Genomic DNA, 18,489 nt, shown 5'->3' on the forward strand with positions numbered 1-18,489 from the left:
ACTGATGAGTTACAGGGATGTAAAAATAAAAATTAAAAAAGTGAAATTATAATATTCAAAGGTTCACTGACCTGTACTGTAGGTCAGACATCAGTTTCAGAAACATGACGGTGATGATATAAAAATGTACACACGTGCAAATTGTTATACAGTGGTGTGAAAAACTATTTGCCCCCTTCCTGATTTCTTATTCTTTTGCATGTTTGTCACACTTAAATGTTTCTGATCATCAAACACATTTAACTATTAGTCAAAGATAACACAAGTAAACACAAAATGCAGTTTTTAAATGATGGTTTTTATTATTTAGGGAGAAAAAAAATCCAAACTTACATGGCCCTGTGTGAAAAAGTAATTGCCCCCTGAACCTAATAACTGATTGGGCCACCCTTAGCAGCAATAACTGCAATCAAGTGTTTGCGATAACTTGCAACGAGTCTTTTACAGAGCTCTGGAGGAATTTTGGCCCACTCATCTTTGCAGAATTGTTGTAATTCAGCTTTATTTGAGAGTTTTCTAGCATAAACCGCCTTTTTAAGGTCATGCCACAACATCTCAATAGGATTCAGGTCAGGACTTTGACTAGGCCACTCCAAAGTCTTCATTTTGTTTTTCTTCAGCCATTCAGAGGTGGATTTGCTGGTGTGTTTTGGGTCATTGTCCTGCTGCAGCACCCAAGATCGCTTCAGCTTGAGTTGACGAACAGATGGCCGGACATTCTCCTTCAGGATTTTTTGGTAGACAGTAGAATTCATGGTTCCATCTATCACAGCAAGCCTTCCAGGTTCTGAAGCAGCAAAACAACCCCAGACCATCACACTACCACCCCCATATTTTACTGTTGGTATGGTGTTCTTTTTCTGAAATGCTGTGTTACTTTTACGCCAGATGTAACGGGACACGCACCTTCCAAAAAGTTAAACTTTTGTCTCGTCGGTCCACAAGGTATTTTCCCAAAAGTCTTGGCAATCATTGAGATGTTTTTTAGCAAAATTGAGACGAGCCTTGATGTTCTTTTTGCTTAAGTGGTTTGCGCCTTGGAAATCTGCCATGCAGGCCGTTTTTGCCCAGTCTCTTTCTTATGGTGGAGTCGTGAACACTGACCTTAATTGAGGCAAGTGAGGCCTGCAGTTCTTTAGATGTTGTCCTGGGGTCTTTTGTGGCCTCTCGGATGAGTTGTCTCTGCGCTCTTGGGGTAATTTTGGTCGGCTGGCCACTCCTGGGAAGGTTCACCACTGTTCCATGTTTTTGCCATTTGTGGATAATGGCTCTCACTGTGGTTCGCTGGAGTCCCAAGGCTTTGGAAATGGCTTTATAACCTTTACCAGCCTGATAGATCTCAATTACTTTTGTTCTCATTTTTTTCTGAATTTCTTTGGATCTTGGCATAATGTCTAGCTTTTGAGGTGCTTTTGGTCTACTTCTCTGTGTCAGGTAGCTCCTATTTAAGTGATTTTTTGATTGAAACAGGTGTGGCAGTAATCAGGCCTGGGGGTGACTACAGAAATTGAACTTTTAACTGTGATAAACCACAGTTAAGTTATTTTTTAACAAGGGGGGGCAATTACTTTTTCACACAGGGCCATGTAGATTTGGAGTTTTTTTTCTCCCTTAATAACATAATCTTCATTTAAAAACTGCATTTTGTGTTCAATTATGTTATCTTTGACTAATAGTTAACGGTTTTTGATGAGCAGAAACATTTAAGTGTGACAAACATGCAAAAGAATAAGAAATCAGGAAGGGGGCAAATAGTTTTTCACACCACTGTATATTATTCATCTTAGAAAATCAAATTTTATTTTGAATTTTATTCAATTTCTTTGTAAACACTTAGTAACTCGATATAAAACCGACCGAATCCTTTCTTCTTGCAAACTGAGATTCAGCACAGTGCAACACATCACTCCATATTCAAGCAAATTACTGAGCAATAAAATACGCTGTTATAGGAAATTAATCAACTACATTACCGTTACAACCCTCTGAGTTCATTATTCACCAATTAAAGGCCATTCTGAAGGGTTTCACTCTTTTTATGCAACAAAAATTTGCCAGCTTTTATACTTTTTCCTTTATTAAATCATAAAAGTGTACTTTCCTTCCTTTTATAATTACTGCAACATCAATAAAACATTTTATCTCCTATCTTACAGCAGCTTTGAATAAACAGTCGCTCCGTCGCCAGCTTTTTTTCTTTATCGTCTCTTGTGTCAGGGTAACGCAACAGAGGCGCTGGACTACGCTTCCCATCATCACCTGCATGTCCACATCCTTAATCATGTCCCCTAGTTTGTCATTGGATCTGGTTAAGCACCATTTATTCATTTCCAGTTGAATGTGTCTATTGTGTCCTAAAAATGTTGGGGGGAAAAAACCCGCTGACACTGGAGACTCCTTCCTTGAATGTTAATGTAACACATCCTTACAGAAAACTTCACGTCACCAGTTGTGTTTTTTTTTTTTATCTTGTCCCTAAATAAGTAGTTGCTACAGAAACGCCAGGATAACATTAAACTGTGACCGGCAGCCTCGTTGCTGTCAGAGGTGCTTTCACAGAAAATCAATTCATATACAGTGCTGTGGTATAAATGCTTTATCAAAAGTTATGTCTCGCTCTAACAGAAGGGAGGAGAAGAGGGTTTTTTTTATCACTCCAGCGGGTCCTCATGGATCCATGTCAGAGTAATGATGTAGAGAGCAGCTGAGTGTTGCATGACAAAACGGTGAGAAAAGCTCGCTTTCCGTTCCAACCCTGCATTTTTCGTCACTAAAACCCGTAGGCGCGTCACACACATACGTCCTCCTGTTTGTCCATCATCTCCTCTGCTCTTTATTAGACTTGAGCCAGGTGTTGTGATTTTTCTTTTCTTTTTTATTTGGAAAAAGATGTGTCCTGCCACACCTTGTTAACAGTCACGGATGCCATCCAGTTCTTGCTGTTGTTGTGGAGAACCTGCTTAAAAGAGACAGAGAGAGTGACTTCAGCAAAAGAAAGGGACAACGCTTATACATCACCCTGGAGTTAATGTTTAATAGGAGTTATTAGCCCCGGCCCTGCAATCCTAATAACTCAGTTTTATATCCTTCTTCCCTTCTATTAAAATGTGCTTCCGCAGGATGAAGCCTAAGATATGCACAATGCATTGGAATATGAATATAAATATGATTTTCACCTTCTTTTCACAGTTCATGGCATAAAACAAATAGGCAGCGCTTATACAGAATATGCACCTAGACAATACACGACTACTGTATGCAAGCAGATATACAGTGTTTATATCAAACAGAGAGGGTTTGTTCAGAAAGAACAATGAGTAGCTAACACTAAACTTACTCTACAGGTCTCTTTCATAACATTAGGCTTCATTATGGGATTAAAACCACAAGCAGCCCTCAATCTGATTAGTAAAGCTGGTCAGTAAAAGCTAGCTAATGTGGCATGATTAGCAAGTTTGATAGCAAGTCTGGGTGTCAAACACACACATTTCCTATTTTTACCCAGCCTTAAAATGAACAAATAACTAAAGTGCAGATCATTTTGACTCGCCCTCATAGCTAATTATTTAGCAGAGCATAAATTTCTGCTTCTTTACCACTCTTTTGCTAGTTAGTTAGCCATACATAGAGTTCTGGTTTGTCACAGCTACATAGTTTATTAGCAAAGATGAATAGATAATAAAATGGATATTAATTCCCAGTTATTTTTTAGTGTTGGTTTTTTAATAGTTTTATTTACATAGTTTTATTATATTTTAGCAGAATTTATGATCTTTGTACTGTTGTAATGAATGGAGCTCACAACCAGCTAGTTGCTAAGCTACTAGTTACAATAGCTACTGTATTTTTTGTATGTTCAAAAATATCTTGACTAGTGAAAAGAGGTTTCTAAAGATGAATAAATAATAAAAAGCTATAAAATATCAGGTTATTTTCCAATCGTATTATCTATATTTTATTTACATAGAATTACTTTAAATGATCTTTGTCGCTAAATGTTTACTGTAGCAATACACAGAGTTCTGGTTCTCCACAGTTAGCTAGTCATTCAGTAATAAAAGTAAATCTTCTCTTTCACAGCTGTCTAGTTATTTACTGATACACAAGTTCTGGTTCTTTAAAACTACAGTAGCTGGTTATTATTTACAAGGACTAGCTACTTAAATTGTGCAACAATACTCTGCCTTAGGAAAATCATGTTTCCAGAGACAAATAAATCGATTTTCTTGATTGCTTTGGCTTAAAAAAAAAAAAAAAGGCTATTATTTTCAGAGTTTAATGTGTATTTGTCAAAACTGTTGTAAAACAGAACAGCACAACACCATAACTCATCACAAAAAGCAAATAACCGACCTTGGCTCATGATTCATAACTAAATTCTTATATCGATAAAGCATGTCAAAATGAAATTTTTATTGGCATCGTGTCAGTCAGTGTTCTCAAACTGTTTATCTACAGGACAATGGAGGACATACATTTGTGATAATGCGTGGAAACCTTTTATTTATCAGCAAATACAGGAAATATATAATAATGTATTACAGCAACAGCTATACGTACACTATTGGAGCAAAATATCCAAAAAGTGTGTGTTCACAAAAAAAACTTTATCCAACTATACAGAGCTACATTGAAGACTTTCGTAGCAGAGCATCATGTTGTTCTTGCAATGTCATTTGGTCAGAGGTCTATAATCATACCCTGTACTTTCCACCTCCATGCTGAAAAAAAATCCTTAATGTGTTTTTAAAAAATGAGAGCATGGTGGCAGGAACTCTCTCACCATCCATAGCTGAGCATCAAAACTTTGCCTGATGCCATCAGAGTGGTGGAAACTGACACTGTCCCACACAGTGCCATATTTCAGCAAGTCATCTCTCATCCCACCGCTTTCATTTTCAGGATGCGTCCCTGCGGGAGAATGTCCAAGAGAGGTAGCAGATGCTGCATCTTGTACGGCTCAGTAGTAGGAGTTTGAACCCAGCTTCATCAACAACTTCATCAACTATAAAGTCATTTACTCCCTTCAAGATGCTGATACGGTTGATGTTTCTGAATCTGCCATTGTACTCTAAAATTGTCCTCAGGATCTCTTTGAGTCTGACAGCATTATTTGCTTTGACTCTGTTGGGGGTAAAAACTGCTTTTCTGACATGACCATGAAATAATCACTCAGTCCTGTAGAATATACAGTAAAATAGTGCAAACTTTTATGTACAGTGATACTTCAACATACTAATTTAATCCATTCCGGAGTCGAGTTAAAGACTTAAAACAATTAAGATTTTTTTATTATTGTGAAACGCATTTTCTATTGGAAATAATGTAAAAAAAAATCCGTTCCAGCAACACAAAAATATTACATTACCAATATTCTATTTCTGCATATAAAAACCATCAAAAAATTACATGAAAAATATAGACATTAAACCTCGCTTAACATTAATTTATGATTTGTACAGTACATTTCTATTTTCAGTTTCTATTTTTAGTTCTATTTTTCCTAGTTAAATTTTATTTAACTTTGCTTAACTTTACACTTACGCAACCAAGTTTTAATTGGCTAGCTGATGTACGCGCAACCGGAAGTCGCTCATATGCTGAAAATTCTTTTGTATGCCAAAGCTAATTTCGTGCTAAATTTTTATTCTTAAGGTAAAAACTTTAAATTTGCCCAAAGCACCATATATATTTTCTGTAATAGGGTTAGTGTTACTATACTAATATTGTACTTTTACTGTATATCCGGTTCATACAGTACACCATGCATTCCTATAGTAAGTCGTTTATCACAATAACGATCATTTACCGAAATATGTCACTGTAACCATAATAGCATAAAGAAGATTATACTGGTGGTGAGGCCGTTTTCTCCTTATGGGAGAATGTCACTACTGAGAATAACTAGAATGCCCTTCAGTCACCACTGTGCTGGGCAAAGTGCAGTACCCAGTAACTCCCCACTTGCAGCACAGTTTCTCTGTTAGCACATCCTTTGTAACTGGTTTCCTTTCACAGTGTCTTGACCATGTCTTGCCTGAAACTCAGAAATAAGACAGGCCATGATGATTCCAGGCCTTGCGGCCAGTAATATTCCACCTGCCGACATCTTGGTGCTGCCTGGTGACTTCATCGCCATACTGTAGGTATTCCAAGATAAACACCTGAGTCCTCCTATAACTGTCACGACCCGTCAAGCTACAGCTCTGCCATGATCATATGAGCACTCCTGCTCCACGTTCCCAACCACCCCTTGCTTCTTGCCACCTCACCTTCCACTCTCAACACACCTGTGCATTGTCTCCAATCATCCTCCTTACCTATTTAAACCACGCTCTGCCACAGTCACGTTGCCAGATTATTGTGTGCCTTTCGTAGCCCAATTTTCCAGCGTTAGTTTCATGTCTCGACTACCTGTTACCGACCACGCTTCGTTTCTTCTCGACCACGCCACTGCCTCACGTTTGGATTCCACGCTCACGGAGTTTTGTTATCGACCCTTGGATTTGCCTCAACGACCACGAATTCGGATCACGGACCTTCTCTTGTCTCTCTGGCTCTGAACCTTGCTCACCTTTGACCACGAAAAAGCCTAGCAAAACCAGCCACCAACCTGTGCGGCGTCTGCATTCACTCGCCGGTTCTCCACGTCTCTGCAACACTGCGCGAATCACGCTGCACACCAAGTTTCCTCACCGGCTCTTTGCACTTCCGCATTCCTGCACGGGACACACAAGGCGCTCTCGCCGACTCGCGGCGCTTTAGCATTCCTCACAGGTCCACGCTGCACACAGAGCGCTCACGCGCGCTTCCGCATTCCAGCGAGACTCTGCTCACGCCACAGCACAGAGCTTAACCGGCACTTTCTCTTTGATCCACTCGGCCGGCTCAGTCTGCTACACAAGCACTACCACTAACCACAGGTCTAACTCTGCGCTTGGATCCATCACGCCCTCTAGCGCCCCGTGACAATAACTTCAAATGGACCCAGCAAAGCAAATGCAATCAGTCTTTTACTACTCACCAAATGCATAGAGCACAACCTGGTATTCATCAACACTTTATTTCCCATAAAAGACAGTCATAAAGGGACATAGCAACAACCACAATCACACCACTGGCACATTCTTGCCTACTGTATGTGATCACGAGCCAGAGAGGGACCAACACTATGCTACGGATACATGTGCAGTCACTGGCAACGGCAGCTTTTTCACTGATCATCGCTTAGTCAAGGTTGTCTTCAAACTGAGATGAAGTAAAAACCTTGGGAGACAAACCTGCCTTAAACTAGAGGTCAGTGTCTTTAATCAGCTGGAACTCATGCTTAATGTTGGCAAGACCGAAACACTGTTCCAGCATGAGCAAGGCTATCCATCTCCTACCTAACCCATTCAATCAGTCCAAATCAATGGCCAGGCACTTAACATGGTCAGCAGTTTCAAATATCTTTGCAGCACTGTCTCTCCATTAACGACTCTCTCTCTCTCTAGTTATGGAAATTCAGAACCGCATCAGTGTTCCTGCTGTGGCATACAATGAACAAGCTGAACAAGAGAGTCTTTAGCAACAAACACATTCAATCCATCAAGAAGATGCTTGTGCAATACCATCCATGGTGTCTGAGATTAATGATGATTATAATGAGATTAATGATTAAGATCAAACTATCTCAACGGCTCAGATGGGCTAGACCTGTCCACAGAATGCCAGATCCTGCTGAAGTACGCGCAAAATCAACTCCCAGAAGTGGGACACGTTGGCCACTAACAAACTGACCTGTAGATGCGCTGTCCATGTGGCCGTCCTACGTTTTGAGTGAAAAAATGTAAAAAATATTTTTGGTAAACCTACTCAAGTATGAGTTATGTGAAATATGTACTTAAGTACAGTAATAAAGTAAATGTACTTAGTTACCTTAAACCTCTGTACTCAACAAACCCATTTAGCTTATATTATTTAAAAAAATTAATAAATCAAACCTTCACTTTAAAATATAGTTACAACATTCAGTCATCATTTATACCACTTTATTCTATATTCAGGGTCATGGGGGGCCTGAAGCCTATCCCATGAGGCTTAGGGCACGAGGCTAGGTACACCCTGGACAGTGAGAGGAAACCGGAGTACCCAAAGGAAACTCACCAACTTCATGCAGAGACGGGAATCGACCCTGGCCAGAAATCGAACCCAGACCCTGAGGGTGCAAAGCAACAGTGCTAACCACATTTAATTAACACAAAAAAAATAATAAATTGAGCCAAAGCGATTAAAAAAAACGGTTTCCTAATTTCTATAAACTGGTAGAGTTATTTTCTTTCTAAGATTTTGATCAGTATAATAGGCAGGGCAGTGGTGGCTCAGTGTGTCAGAAGATCAGCGGTTCGAGCCTCAGCTCCGCCAAGTTGCCGCTTTTGGGCCTTTAAACAAGGCCCTTAACCCTGCCAGGAGCGCCGTAAAATGACTGACCCTGGGCTCTGACCCCTGCCTACTAACAAGAAGCTGGGATATGCGAAGAATAAGTAATATATGTGTGATGAATAAAGGCTGAACTGAACCTAACTTACATGCCAAGAGGATACAGTGAAATGGAGGTGAAGATAAGGCTTAGGCTTCTATAGAGAGACCTCCCAGAACGATTTACCTGCTAGTCGTCCTCTTCGCTCGGGGAGAAAGTGGAGGTGGAGGTGGTGGGGTTACACCTTGCTCCGTAACAGACCCCCTGTTGGATGCTCAGGGGTACTGCACTCTGACGAATTCTTGGCTTTGTCTTTGTTATTGTTAGGCTCGTTGTCTTTGATTATGTCGTACTGACGGCAGAAAAGGGCGATCACACCTGAAAGTAATAGAATGATGAACGAGAGTTATTTGTTTAGTGCGAGCTAAAACAAATGATTAAGGTTTCATGACGGTTGACCTGATAATCATCGTACAGTACCAGAATGTTTAAGGAATTTACTTAGTAGCGGCGGTTGATGGGTAAAGCGTTAAAGCTAAAAATAAAGTATTTTTTTTTTTTTTCCTTCGTAATAGCATTTCAATTTCTTCTTACCTGCCCACATTACGAGCACCACCACGATGATGATGATCTCCCCCGCCCTGAGCTGACTGGCTTGCCCCACTTCCTCCATGGTGACTTCGTCTACAAAGATACATGGCAGCTGTCAGCTTGACAGAACGTCACACTCCTAAGTTTAGCATGACGGCTGTGTGAAAGTGACAGTCCATAATTCTCTTAGCTGATTAGGAACTTCGTGCCGTCTGCTTTTGTCAGAAAATGAGCTCTCAGATCACTTTTAGCAGAAGCTGACAGGCTTTCAGGAGTCACAGTGTGGATGAAAAAGAAAAAGAAAAAAGTCGAGATTCAAGCTTCTTTGGAGGGATAATGGCTCTGGCTTTCTATACAGCTCTTCCCTGGATACATTTTGTGAATGGTCACCCATTTACTGTAGATAGAACCTTACAATAGGAGGGAAATCTTATTAAATATTAAGAATGGAAGAAAGCAATGTGCTCAGTATGCCCTTCGAACCCTGAATATACTTTCTGTCTGACTGAATGAGTGTGGCTGTGTGTGTTTTTTTTTGTGTGTGTGTGTGGGTGTGTTTACTTTTAGAGGTCTGTCTCTCGGCTTCTTTTGGCGTCCTGAAGCGGAGGGTTTCGCTTGGCGGACTCGTCCCGTGCGTGCTGATGGACTGCACGTGCACGATGTAGTCAGTCTCTGCCTCCAAGTCCCACAATGCACAGCTCCGTGTGGTGGTGTTCACTTCCTGTATGAAGCGCAGCATGTGCACATCCTTTTTCTGTCATCAGAAAAATAAACAAAAACAAAGAAGAGGTCAATAGTTTCTCATTTTCAGTATGTAAAGTTATAAAAGATATAAAATGTGTGGACTCTACTCTCTTCCCCTCCTCCTCTTGGATATGATATTAACATGTTCCACGTTCTCTTCCTTTTTTTTTTATTCTGACAGATCTACACCATTCATTTGGCCAAACATATAAAAAACGGCTTTTGCTGTTATTAAATAGCAAACTTTCATTCGCCAAGAGACGTTCAGCAACTCGTTCATTCATCATCAAAAACTAACAAACAAGAAAGTCTGGGAGTTTCAGAAAGGAAAGTGCTTTATGCCTTAACTCTGTTCATCTAAAGTAAGAAGCCAGAATTCGTATATACCTCTGCTGAAATAATATGCAATCCCAGATCGAGCCTCTCACAGTATCTGGCTTTGTTCTGTGTCCTTTTTAAGCAGTGAATTCTGCTGACTTTGACAAGAAAGAGCATTCCTACAACATGATGCTACCACCACCATGCTTCACAGTAGGCGTGCAATGAGTAATCAACTAAAATCAATAATCAAATTAGTCAACAATGAATTTAGCTGTCGATTTGTTAATGATGTCATTGCACTTGATTGATTGTGACAGCAAACGCCTTCACTGGCAAAAATCTCCTTTGAGTTGGAACATCACAACTCAAGCAAAACAGCCGAAAAACTTAGCTTTCTGTTTGTTTTAGGTTATTCATTAGGAATGTTCATTAAAAGACATCTTTTTTAAAGAAGTTTTCATCTTAATTATCTGGATTGTTACTGTATTTACCACATGCACAAAATAACCTCAAGAAAAATGTCAAATCTGGGAGCTAAAAAAGAGCTATCAAGTAATTGTAACAGCTTGAATCTGATTAATCGTTTCAATAATAAATAGATAAATCGATTATCATGCGGCTCCTTCCTGGAGTGGATGTGCTCCAGGTCGTCCTCGCAGTCTGCATCGAATGGTGCACATGCAGCAGATTCTTACTACATTTTTAGGGTTAAAGGTAAAACCTTAATATGCACATTTACTTAAAACTGCTATAAAGTACACGTGGATTTTTTACTGCGTTAGACTATTACACACTTAATAACACAAGGATCTTATAGCCTTTACAATAAGGGCTTTAACAGCTGGAGGAATTCTCTCTCTCTCGCACTCTGTACCTGCTGTGTGATGGCAAATCCAATAACCGGCTCTGCTCCTGGGATCTCCCATGTCACTGTAGCTGAGTTGGCCTTTAGATCCCTGACAGAAACATTTACGGGAGGAGCTAAACTGTCTGAGAGAGAGAGAGAGAGAGACAGATTTTCTTTTCTGTAGAAAAAAAGTGAAAATGTTTGTACACACTTGTGTGTGTGTGTGTGTGTGTGTGTGTGTGTGTGTGTGTGTGTTGGTGAAGCATACCAAAAAAGGCCTGAATTATACATAAGAGCTCTACAACTGGGTTAAGATCTTCGACTACGACTTATGTGTGTGTGTGTGTGTGTGTGTGTGTGTGTGTGTCACTTAGGTAGAAAAAAGCCAATAGAAGTCTGTGTTTAATATTTGTTAGTTTTTTGCTGTTTATCATCCGAATTCTGCAACAGCATCAGGTTTAAATGTTCTCTGTGAAATGATTGACAGATCAAGAGAGAGAATCCGGCCGTCTCTCCAGCTGCTGGGGCTTTACTGGAATGGAATCTTTTTTTTTCTTTTACTAATCTACTAATCTGGGGGGGGGGGGGGGGGGGGGGGGGAATGCAGATTGCGTGAGATCTGTGTATTCATACATGATTAACACCACAAAGGATGGATGGATGGATGGATGGATGGATGGATAGATAGATAGATAGATAGATAGATAGATAGATAGATAGATAGATAGATAGATACAGTAGATATGTATAAAATGAATGGCTAGGAAAGATAAATAGACAAATTAAGAGACAATGCGGTATTAGCCCACACTACAGCCAGACTTTAATGTACAGTTGAAAAAAACAAACACACAAATGAACAAACTAGAACCTCTGCAGTATAATTACAGAAAGTTTCCTGTAATGCTTCATTAGCTGTAAGAGACCGAAGAGATGTCCTTAACCCTCCTGTTCCTCTGTCTCTGCTACACTGCAGTTTCTCCCCCTATCGTTCCCATCACAGTAGACAGAACAAATGCCAAAATACTGTTAAGTGCACATGTTTCTGCGACTGCACCATAAAACCCAGACGGACAAACAGACAAACAGATGTGGGTGTCTTCCTGCCATAACAACCCAAAACATTCTGCAAATGTCACCAGAAAAAAGAGTTTGTAATGTTTCAAGGCATTTAAGCTCCTCTCATCCTCCAGATGTGATTCATCTGGCAGTGGAAGAATGAGTGAAGTCTGGCCAAGCTTTAGAAAAGAACGGATCCAGGAGCTGCTGAGAGGTTGGGAAAGCTATGGGAGGCGGCTCTAAAAGCAAAACGTGGGCAGACAGGCTGTCGGAGAACATCAGTGCAAGCGAGCTGTAAAAATTTTACATTTTAGTATGTATAACTGCTGGGACTCAAAAGCTCAGGGCAGGGAGAAAAAGCATCAGAGTTTACACTGAGAGGGCGATAACTTTTGTGCTTAATGATGAAATAACAGCAGACTCAGTTGTAGCAGGTGGTGGAAGTGGTGGAGGGGGGGGGGGCTTTTTTTGCAAGGAGAATTGTTTAAGGAGCTTCATTCTTTTATCATCTTCACATCAGTGGCTGCGGTGAATACGTTTTTAGGCACCCCTATTAAAACATTGTAGCAGGATTCATATGTGATCATCTTTACAGTTACAATATTTCCATCCGGACTTGAGGGAAGCACTGGAATTACGCAGCTGGAGCACGTCCCATTTTTGCTACAACTAATCACAGGTGTTGTCGCACTTTATGTTTGTGTTTGGGGTTCAGAAAGCAACCACGTGTTGAGCGAATCCTTCACATGATGTGTATTTACTCCAGAGTTCAGTCGTATTGTGAAGCTGTATTGCATCATGTTGCATCATGCTGTGGCTGGGCAAAAAAATAAAAAATAAAAGGTGCTGTTTGGATTGGCATGTTAAAGATGTATGGTCTGGTTGTGGAAAAGATGGAAAACTGTGTTTCAGAAGATCAAATTATAATAAGCGTTTGCATCAAGCAAAGAAAACAACTAAGGAGATAAGTGGAATTAGGTTAAAAACTGTCCAGTGAAATATTAACACCTTCAAGGATAATGCTGAACAGTCAACTTTGGAGTAAAAACGTGATCCAGAACTTGAATGTGATCGGAGATGACTTAAACACTGTCGAGAAACCTACCTACTGAGCCACCAATGCTCCTTAGTTAGTGAGACTAATCAGAAGAAACAGACTTCAGTTTGCAAGGGATCATAAAGATTGGACTTTGGATTCATAGAATTGAGTCAGAATGTTGCATAAGGTTACTGTAAGAACGTCACGACAGATACATGCCATAATCAAATCTAAAGGCGGTCCCACAAAATATGAGACTGTGCAGCTTTACAGTGTTTGTTTACATTAGTGCATTACTAGATTATTTTAAAGTAGATTATTAAATCTGCCACATAACTTTCCATCACATCACTTTTACTCAACATTGTGATTTTACTTATGATTCACTTCAGGCAGATAACTAAGTACTGCAAAAGTTGAAATAAATTCTGTCCAGTCAATTTAAGACGCGCCCACAGTTTGATGCATGAACAGTACACAAAAACTTGTGGGTTTTTAATCTGGCACATTACCATAACTGCTCATAACTTCACTTTTACTAAACATTTTTATTTTAATTTAAGGCACAAACTTCAGGCAAGCACCAAATTACAGAATTAATAGACAAGTTTCACAAGAATTAAAACAAAATTTGGCTGGACATACAGACAGATTTTTTTCTAAGATTGGTTTCAGGTCTTCCAATGTTGGAAACGTAAAGATACCATTGAAGTCCCGAACATATGAACAGTTTTTGTTTCGAGAGCTTGTTTGTAAGTCCAATTTGTTCGTAAATGCAACAAACATTGTCCAGGTTATAGGATTCAACACACTTGGCTAAACACAGTATAAAACTAACATGTTCCATGATTTAGTCCATTAGGATTGTGAAAATGGTTGAACAATTCATGTTAAAAGAATGAGCAAACTTTTCACCTTGCTTCATTCTCTCACTTATTTTTACTTTTGTCTCCATCGTTATTGCTTGGCACTTCTTAGCAGTACCAGCTTTTTCGCCAATGCTTTTGCGGTTGCTTCTGGACGTCCTGGGATGCCATGCTGCCCGCACGGGACAATGTACACTGGACATCTAACTTGGTGATCTAACTTTTGTGATATCTTAAGGTAATAACTCAATTGTTCATATGTAGGGGACGTACTGTAAATAGACAAAACCTTTCTTTTATTTAAATAGATTAGTAATAATAATAATAATAATAATACACTCTGTTGGGTTGTTTATGCTGGGTCAAAATTCTGGGTTATTTCAGGTACTTTAAACACATTGTTGGTCCATGTTGGGTCAAATGAAATGTAGTGGGTCATTTACAAATTAACACCTGGTTGGGTTATTTCATGTTTAATGACAGTCTTAATATGTCTTCTGTTTCTGTCTATTATTTTCACCCAGCAGTTGGTTTATTCTTTGGTGAACTTTCTGGATTCTTCACTTCTAACTCGATCACACTCAGTATTTTATGGTAAGTTAATGTAAAGTCTTACTTATTTTTTTTTAATTGTTTAAATTAAATGCTTTGATATGGTGGTGTGGGGTGGATTTTTTTCATTCTTTTTATTATTATTTAAAAAATGAGAATGCGTCATCATTTAAAACAAGCTTTTTCTTCATCCTTATGAAATAATTGTAAATTCATCCCCTAAATATTGTATTCATCTAGGGTTTGTTGAGAATTTAAAAAGGGGTTTCGTATTAAATCCAGATGTCAGAAATCAGAAATATAGACTAAATTCATGTTCACATTATGTATTTTTGTGTATTGACAAAAGAAAAGACGTTTTTGCATTAAATACATATGTAGTTGTATGTCCTTAACAAAAATGCTTGACGCAAATGTTAGTTATATTGCAACACTAAGTGATGGTGGAACCTGACAGACCTTTCCCATTGTTGGAGGCAATGCTATTGATACAGACTCTTTGGTGGAGGCCGTTGAAGTTTGTTTTAAAGTTTTTTTATCTTTGATGTTAACTACACAAAGCAGTGCCTTCTCACCTGCGAGTTTCTTCAGCATACTGTATATTAGATTGATGGACACGAGTACTCATCTGTTAAATCTAAACATTTTCACCTTATTTGATAATATTTTTAAAAGTTTGATTGTTTTTGCTTTTAATGTCATTTTTTAAGAAATTTAATAATAATAGTTAAATAACTAATAGTTAAAATATTAATATGGGGAATGTTTGATGTCATGTGGGCATTATAAGATTTGTATTGAAAACTTCTATATAAAAAGTCTTTAAACTTTGTATTAAATGCAAAAAAATGCAATTTAAGTCAGATTTACAGAGGCCTCTTGTTTCTCATTGTTTTACAGTGTTTATGTTACATTTATTTTATTTATTTAAAAAATGGTCAACTTGGGATTATATGATTTTGTCTGACATTTTTGTCAAAATTGGATTATTCACTTTATTTATTCTGTGACAATCTATTTACATTATGTGAAGTTGTGTACATTTTGCGTCTTCTTTGAAAATAAAAAGAAATAATCAAATGAAATGTGTCAACCCAGTAAGAGTGTTAATTTCACCCACTGGTTGGATCTGATGAACAACCCAGAATTCTGGGTTAAATGGTTAAACCCAGCACTTGGGTCAAAACAACCCAGCGCGTGTTCTGTCCAATAGTGACCCAGCTGGGTTATGGTTAGGTTGTTTTATTAACCCAGCATTTTTAAAGTGTATTAATAATAATAATAATAATAATAATAATAATAATAATAATAACTTGTTTAGAAGTTATTCATGCTTATGCTTTTTATGTTGTTTGTTGAAATTAAAGCATTTAAAATAACTTTTAAAATAATTTTAAAAAATTAAATAACCTTGTGTGTGTGAGTGTGTGTGAGAGAGAGAGCAACAGGTGGAAGAAATATAGTCAGGTATCTGTCATGCAACATGCATTACACAAGAATGATATTCATGGTGCATGCAAACCCGTCTCTCATCACACACACACACACACACACACACAGAGATATCTCCCGCGCGACTCCCACAGCCCTGGTGAAAAGCCTGTTGCCTTTATTCTTGTCTCGCGGATGACAGACGCGCTCGTCCACGTACCTGCCAAAACCCGCGACACGCTGAAGCAGCTCAGCACGCGCAGCACCGCGCGCGCTAAACACGGCGTCATCCTCTTCTCGCGCGCGTCCGTCCGCGTCCGCGCCGTGTCGCATTAATGGCGCGCGCGTCGCTGACGAACAGCGTGTTGCTTTACAGGGAAAAAGAAAAAGAGAGAGAGAGAGAGAGGTGGGGGGGGGGCAGAACCTTGGACAGCACAGTGTGTGTGTGTGTGTGTGTGTGTGAGAGAGAGAGAGAGAGACGGAAAGACCGTTCAGCGGGTTTCAGCACCTCGGACAGCGCGCGCAGCACGCTGTTAATAACGGACGTAGTAACGGGGACAACGGGGAACAGATGCAGCGCGAGACGTCTGTACTCAGTGTCTGCGTCAGAGTCAGACTGCAAGTGAGAGAGGGGTTCAGAGAAAAAGCCCGCCTCTGTGTGTGTGTGTGTGTGTGTTGTTATTCAGAACGAGCTTTACTGCCAAGTACATTTGCACTTACAAGGAATTTGTTTTGACAGAACCTTCTAGAGACGACAACAACAACAAACACACAATGGAAAACAAAAAAATAAATAAAATTAACAAGAAATGCCATAAGCTGTGGTGTATTATTGAATAAATATCAGTCGTATTGCATATATTAATGCAATAATAAAAAGTTTAGCTTTCCTTATTAATGTCTATTGGTGCAGGTGTTTGTTTAAGTAGCTTTTTTGTAAAATAAATAAATAAAAGTATATTATTAAATGCGGCACGTAACTGTTCGTAACATTGCATTTATTCAACATTTTAATTTCACTTTTGGTGCTGGTTAAATTTCAGGCAGATATCTAAGTACTGCAAAAATTTTAAAAAATTCACTAAATTCAATAAAAAAAAAATTTGTATAGCAATTTTAACAATCGTCAGTGTTACAAAGCAGCTTTACACAATCAAAAGAAATTATGTAAGTTTGTATGAAATGTGAGTGTATGAATCAGAATGATAAGATTGTCTCTGATGAGCAAGCCGAGGGTGACGACGGCGACAGTGGCAAGGAAAAACTCCCTGAGATTCTGTCCAGTGGTCGATTTAAGACGCGCCCACAGTTCACGTGCCGCACGCACAGTACACTGTCAAAATCTAATCTGACAAAAAAATGCTCATAACGTCACTTTAACTCAACGTTTTGATTTCCACAAGAGCTTTATTGCCAAGAACATTTGCACATACAAAGCGTTTGTTTTTGGTGAAAGAAGCTTCCAGAGATTGAGGTGGTTTGGACATGTTCAGAGGAGAGATGGTGAATATATCAGTAGAAGGATGCTGAGGTTTGAACTGCCAGGCAGGAGGTCTAGAGGAAGACCAAAGAGGAGATTTATGGATGCAGTGAGAGAGGACATGAAGTTAGTTGGTGTGAGAGAAGAGGATGCAGCAGATATTAGAATGAGGCAAATGATTCGCTGTGGCGGAAGGCAAAGAAGAGTATTATCAGTGGTACTGGACAGTATTGCACATATCAATATTACACATATTTTAATTGCACAGCGAGAAGAACCTAAAACTGTTTATGAGGTAGATTTCCTGGGGGAAGAAAATGTTCTTGTGCCTGGCTGTCCTTGTGGTCGGTGGGCTTTAGCGCCAACCAGACAGGAGATGTTTAAAACCGCTAAAACCCAAGAGGCACAGATACATGTCGGGGACTCACCATAGATCAATGATATTAAATGCTTTCTGGTGTGTGTTAACGGGAAGGCTTTAGACTTCAAACTGTGTATGTCAGGTAAAACTAAAGTTATCAATACTTTTATAAAGGGTAAATTTATCATTACCAGAATATGGGAATGAGGTTGCAAAAATGAAGAACTTTCAAAATAAGCTCATTATTATTATTATTATTATTATTATTATTATTATTATTATTATTATTTGGTAATACTGTAAAAACAACCAAAGAGATATGTGATTTTGTGTATTTGTGCTATTTCTTTCTTTGCCTTTGTGACCCGGTTTCCCATTTTTCACTCAGTCGTGTTTGGAAAATTTGGTTAAAAATAGCTAAAATTCAGTTCATTATATTGCCTTTTTGTGCCTTAAAAAAGAAAATGTCACTTTATACTGCATAATCCTGAGCCCTATATATGTTTATTAAAAAACAGCAAAACAAATATTGGCTAAAATGCTCTGAGGGCTACAGAGAGGATGGTATATATATATATACTCAGCAAAAAAAGAAACGCCCCTTTTTCAGGACTGTGTATATCAACAATAATGTTGTAAAAATCCAAATAACTTTACAGATCTTCATTGTAAAGGGTTTAAACAATGTTTTTTTATGCAGGTTAAATTAACCGTAATCAATTAATTAACATGCACCTGTG

General features: G+C 38.9%; 1 protein-coding gene across 1 annotated transcript; it reads right to left on the reverse strand.

The window, feature by feature from the left end:
* Positions 1-2,503: 2,503 nt before the first annotated feature.
* On the reverse strand, positions 2,504-16,222 carry fndc5a (fibronectin type III domain containing 5a). Its single transcript, XM_053502566.1, has 6 exons — positions 16,129-16,222; positions 10,989-11,104; positions 9,611-9,803; positions 9,053-9,142; positions 8,645-8,836; positions 2,504-2,956 (listed from the first exon to the last, which is right to left on the reverse strand). The coding sequence occupies exons 1-5, from the start codon at positions 16,196-16,198 to the stop codon at positions 8,697-8,699; spliced, it is 609 nt and encodes a 202-aa protein (XP_053358541.1). The 5' UTR covers positions 16,199-16,222; the 3' UTR covers positions 2,504-2,956; positions 8,645-8,696.
* Positions 16,223-18,489: the final 2,267 nt, after the last annotated feature.

The sequence above is a fragment of the Clarias gariepinus genome, chromosome 8, assembly GCF_024256425.1.
Source record: "Clarias gariepinus isolate MV-2021 ecotype Netherlands chromosome 8, CGAR_prim_01v2, whole genome shotgun sequence".
NCBI lineage: Eukaryota > Metazoa > Chordata > Actinopteri > Siluriformes > Clariidae > Clarias > Clarias gariepinus.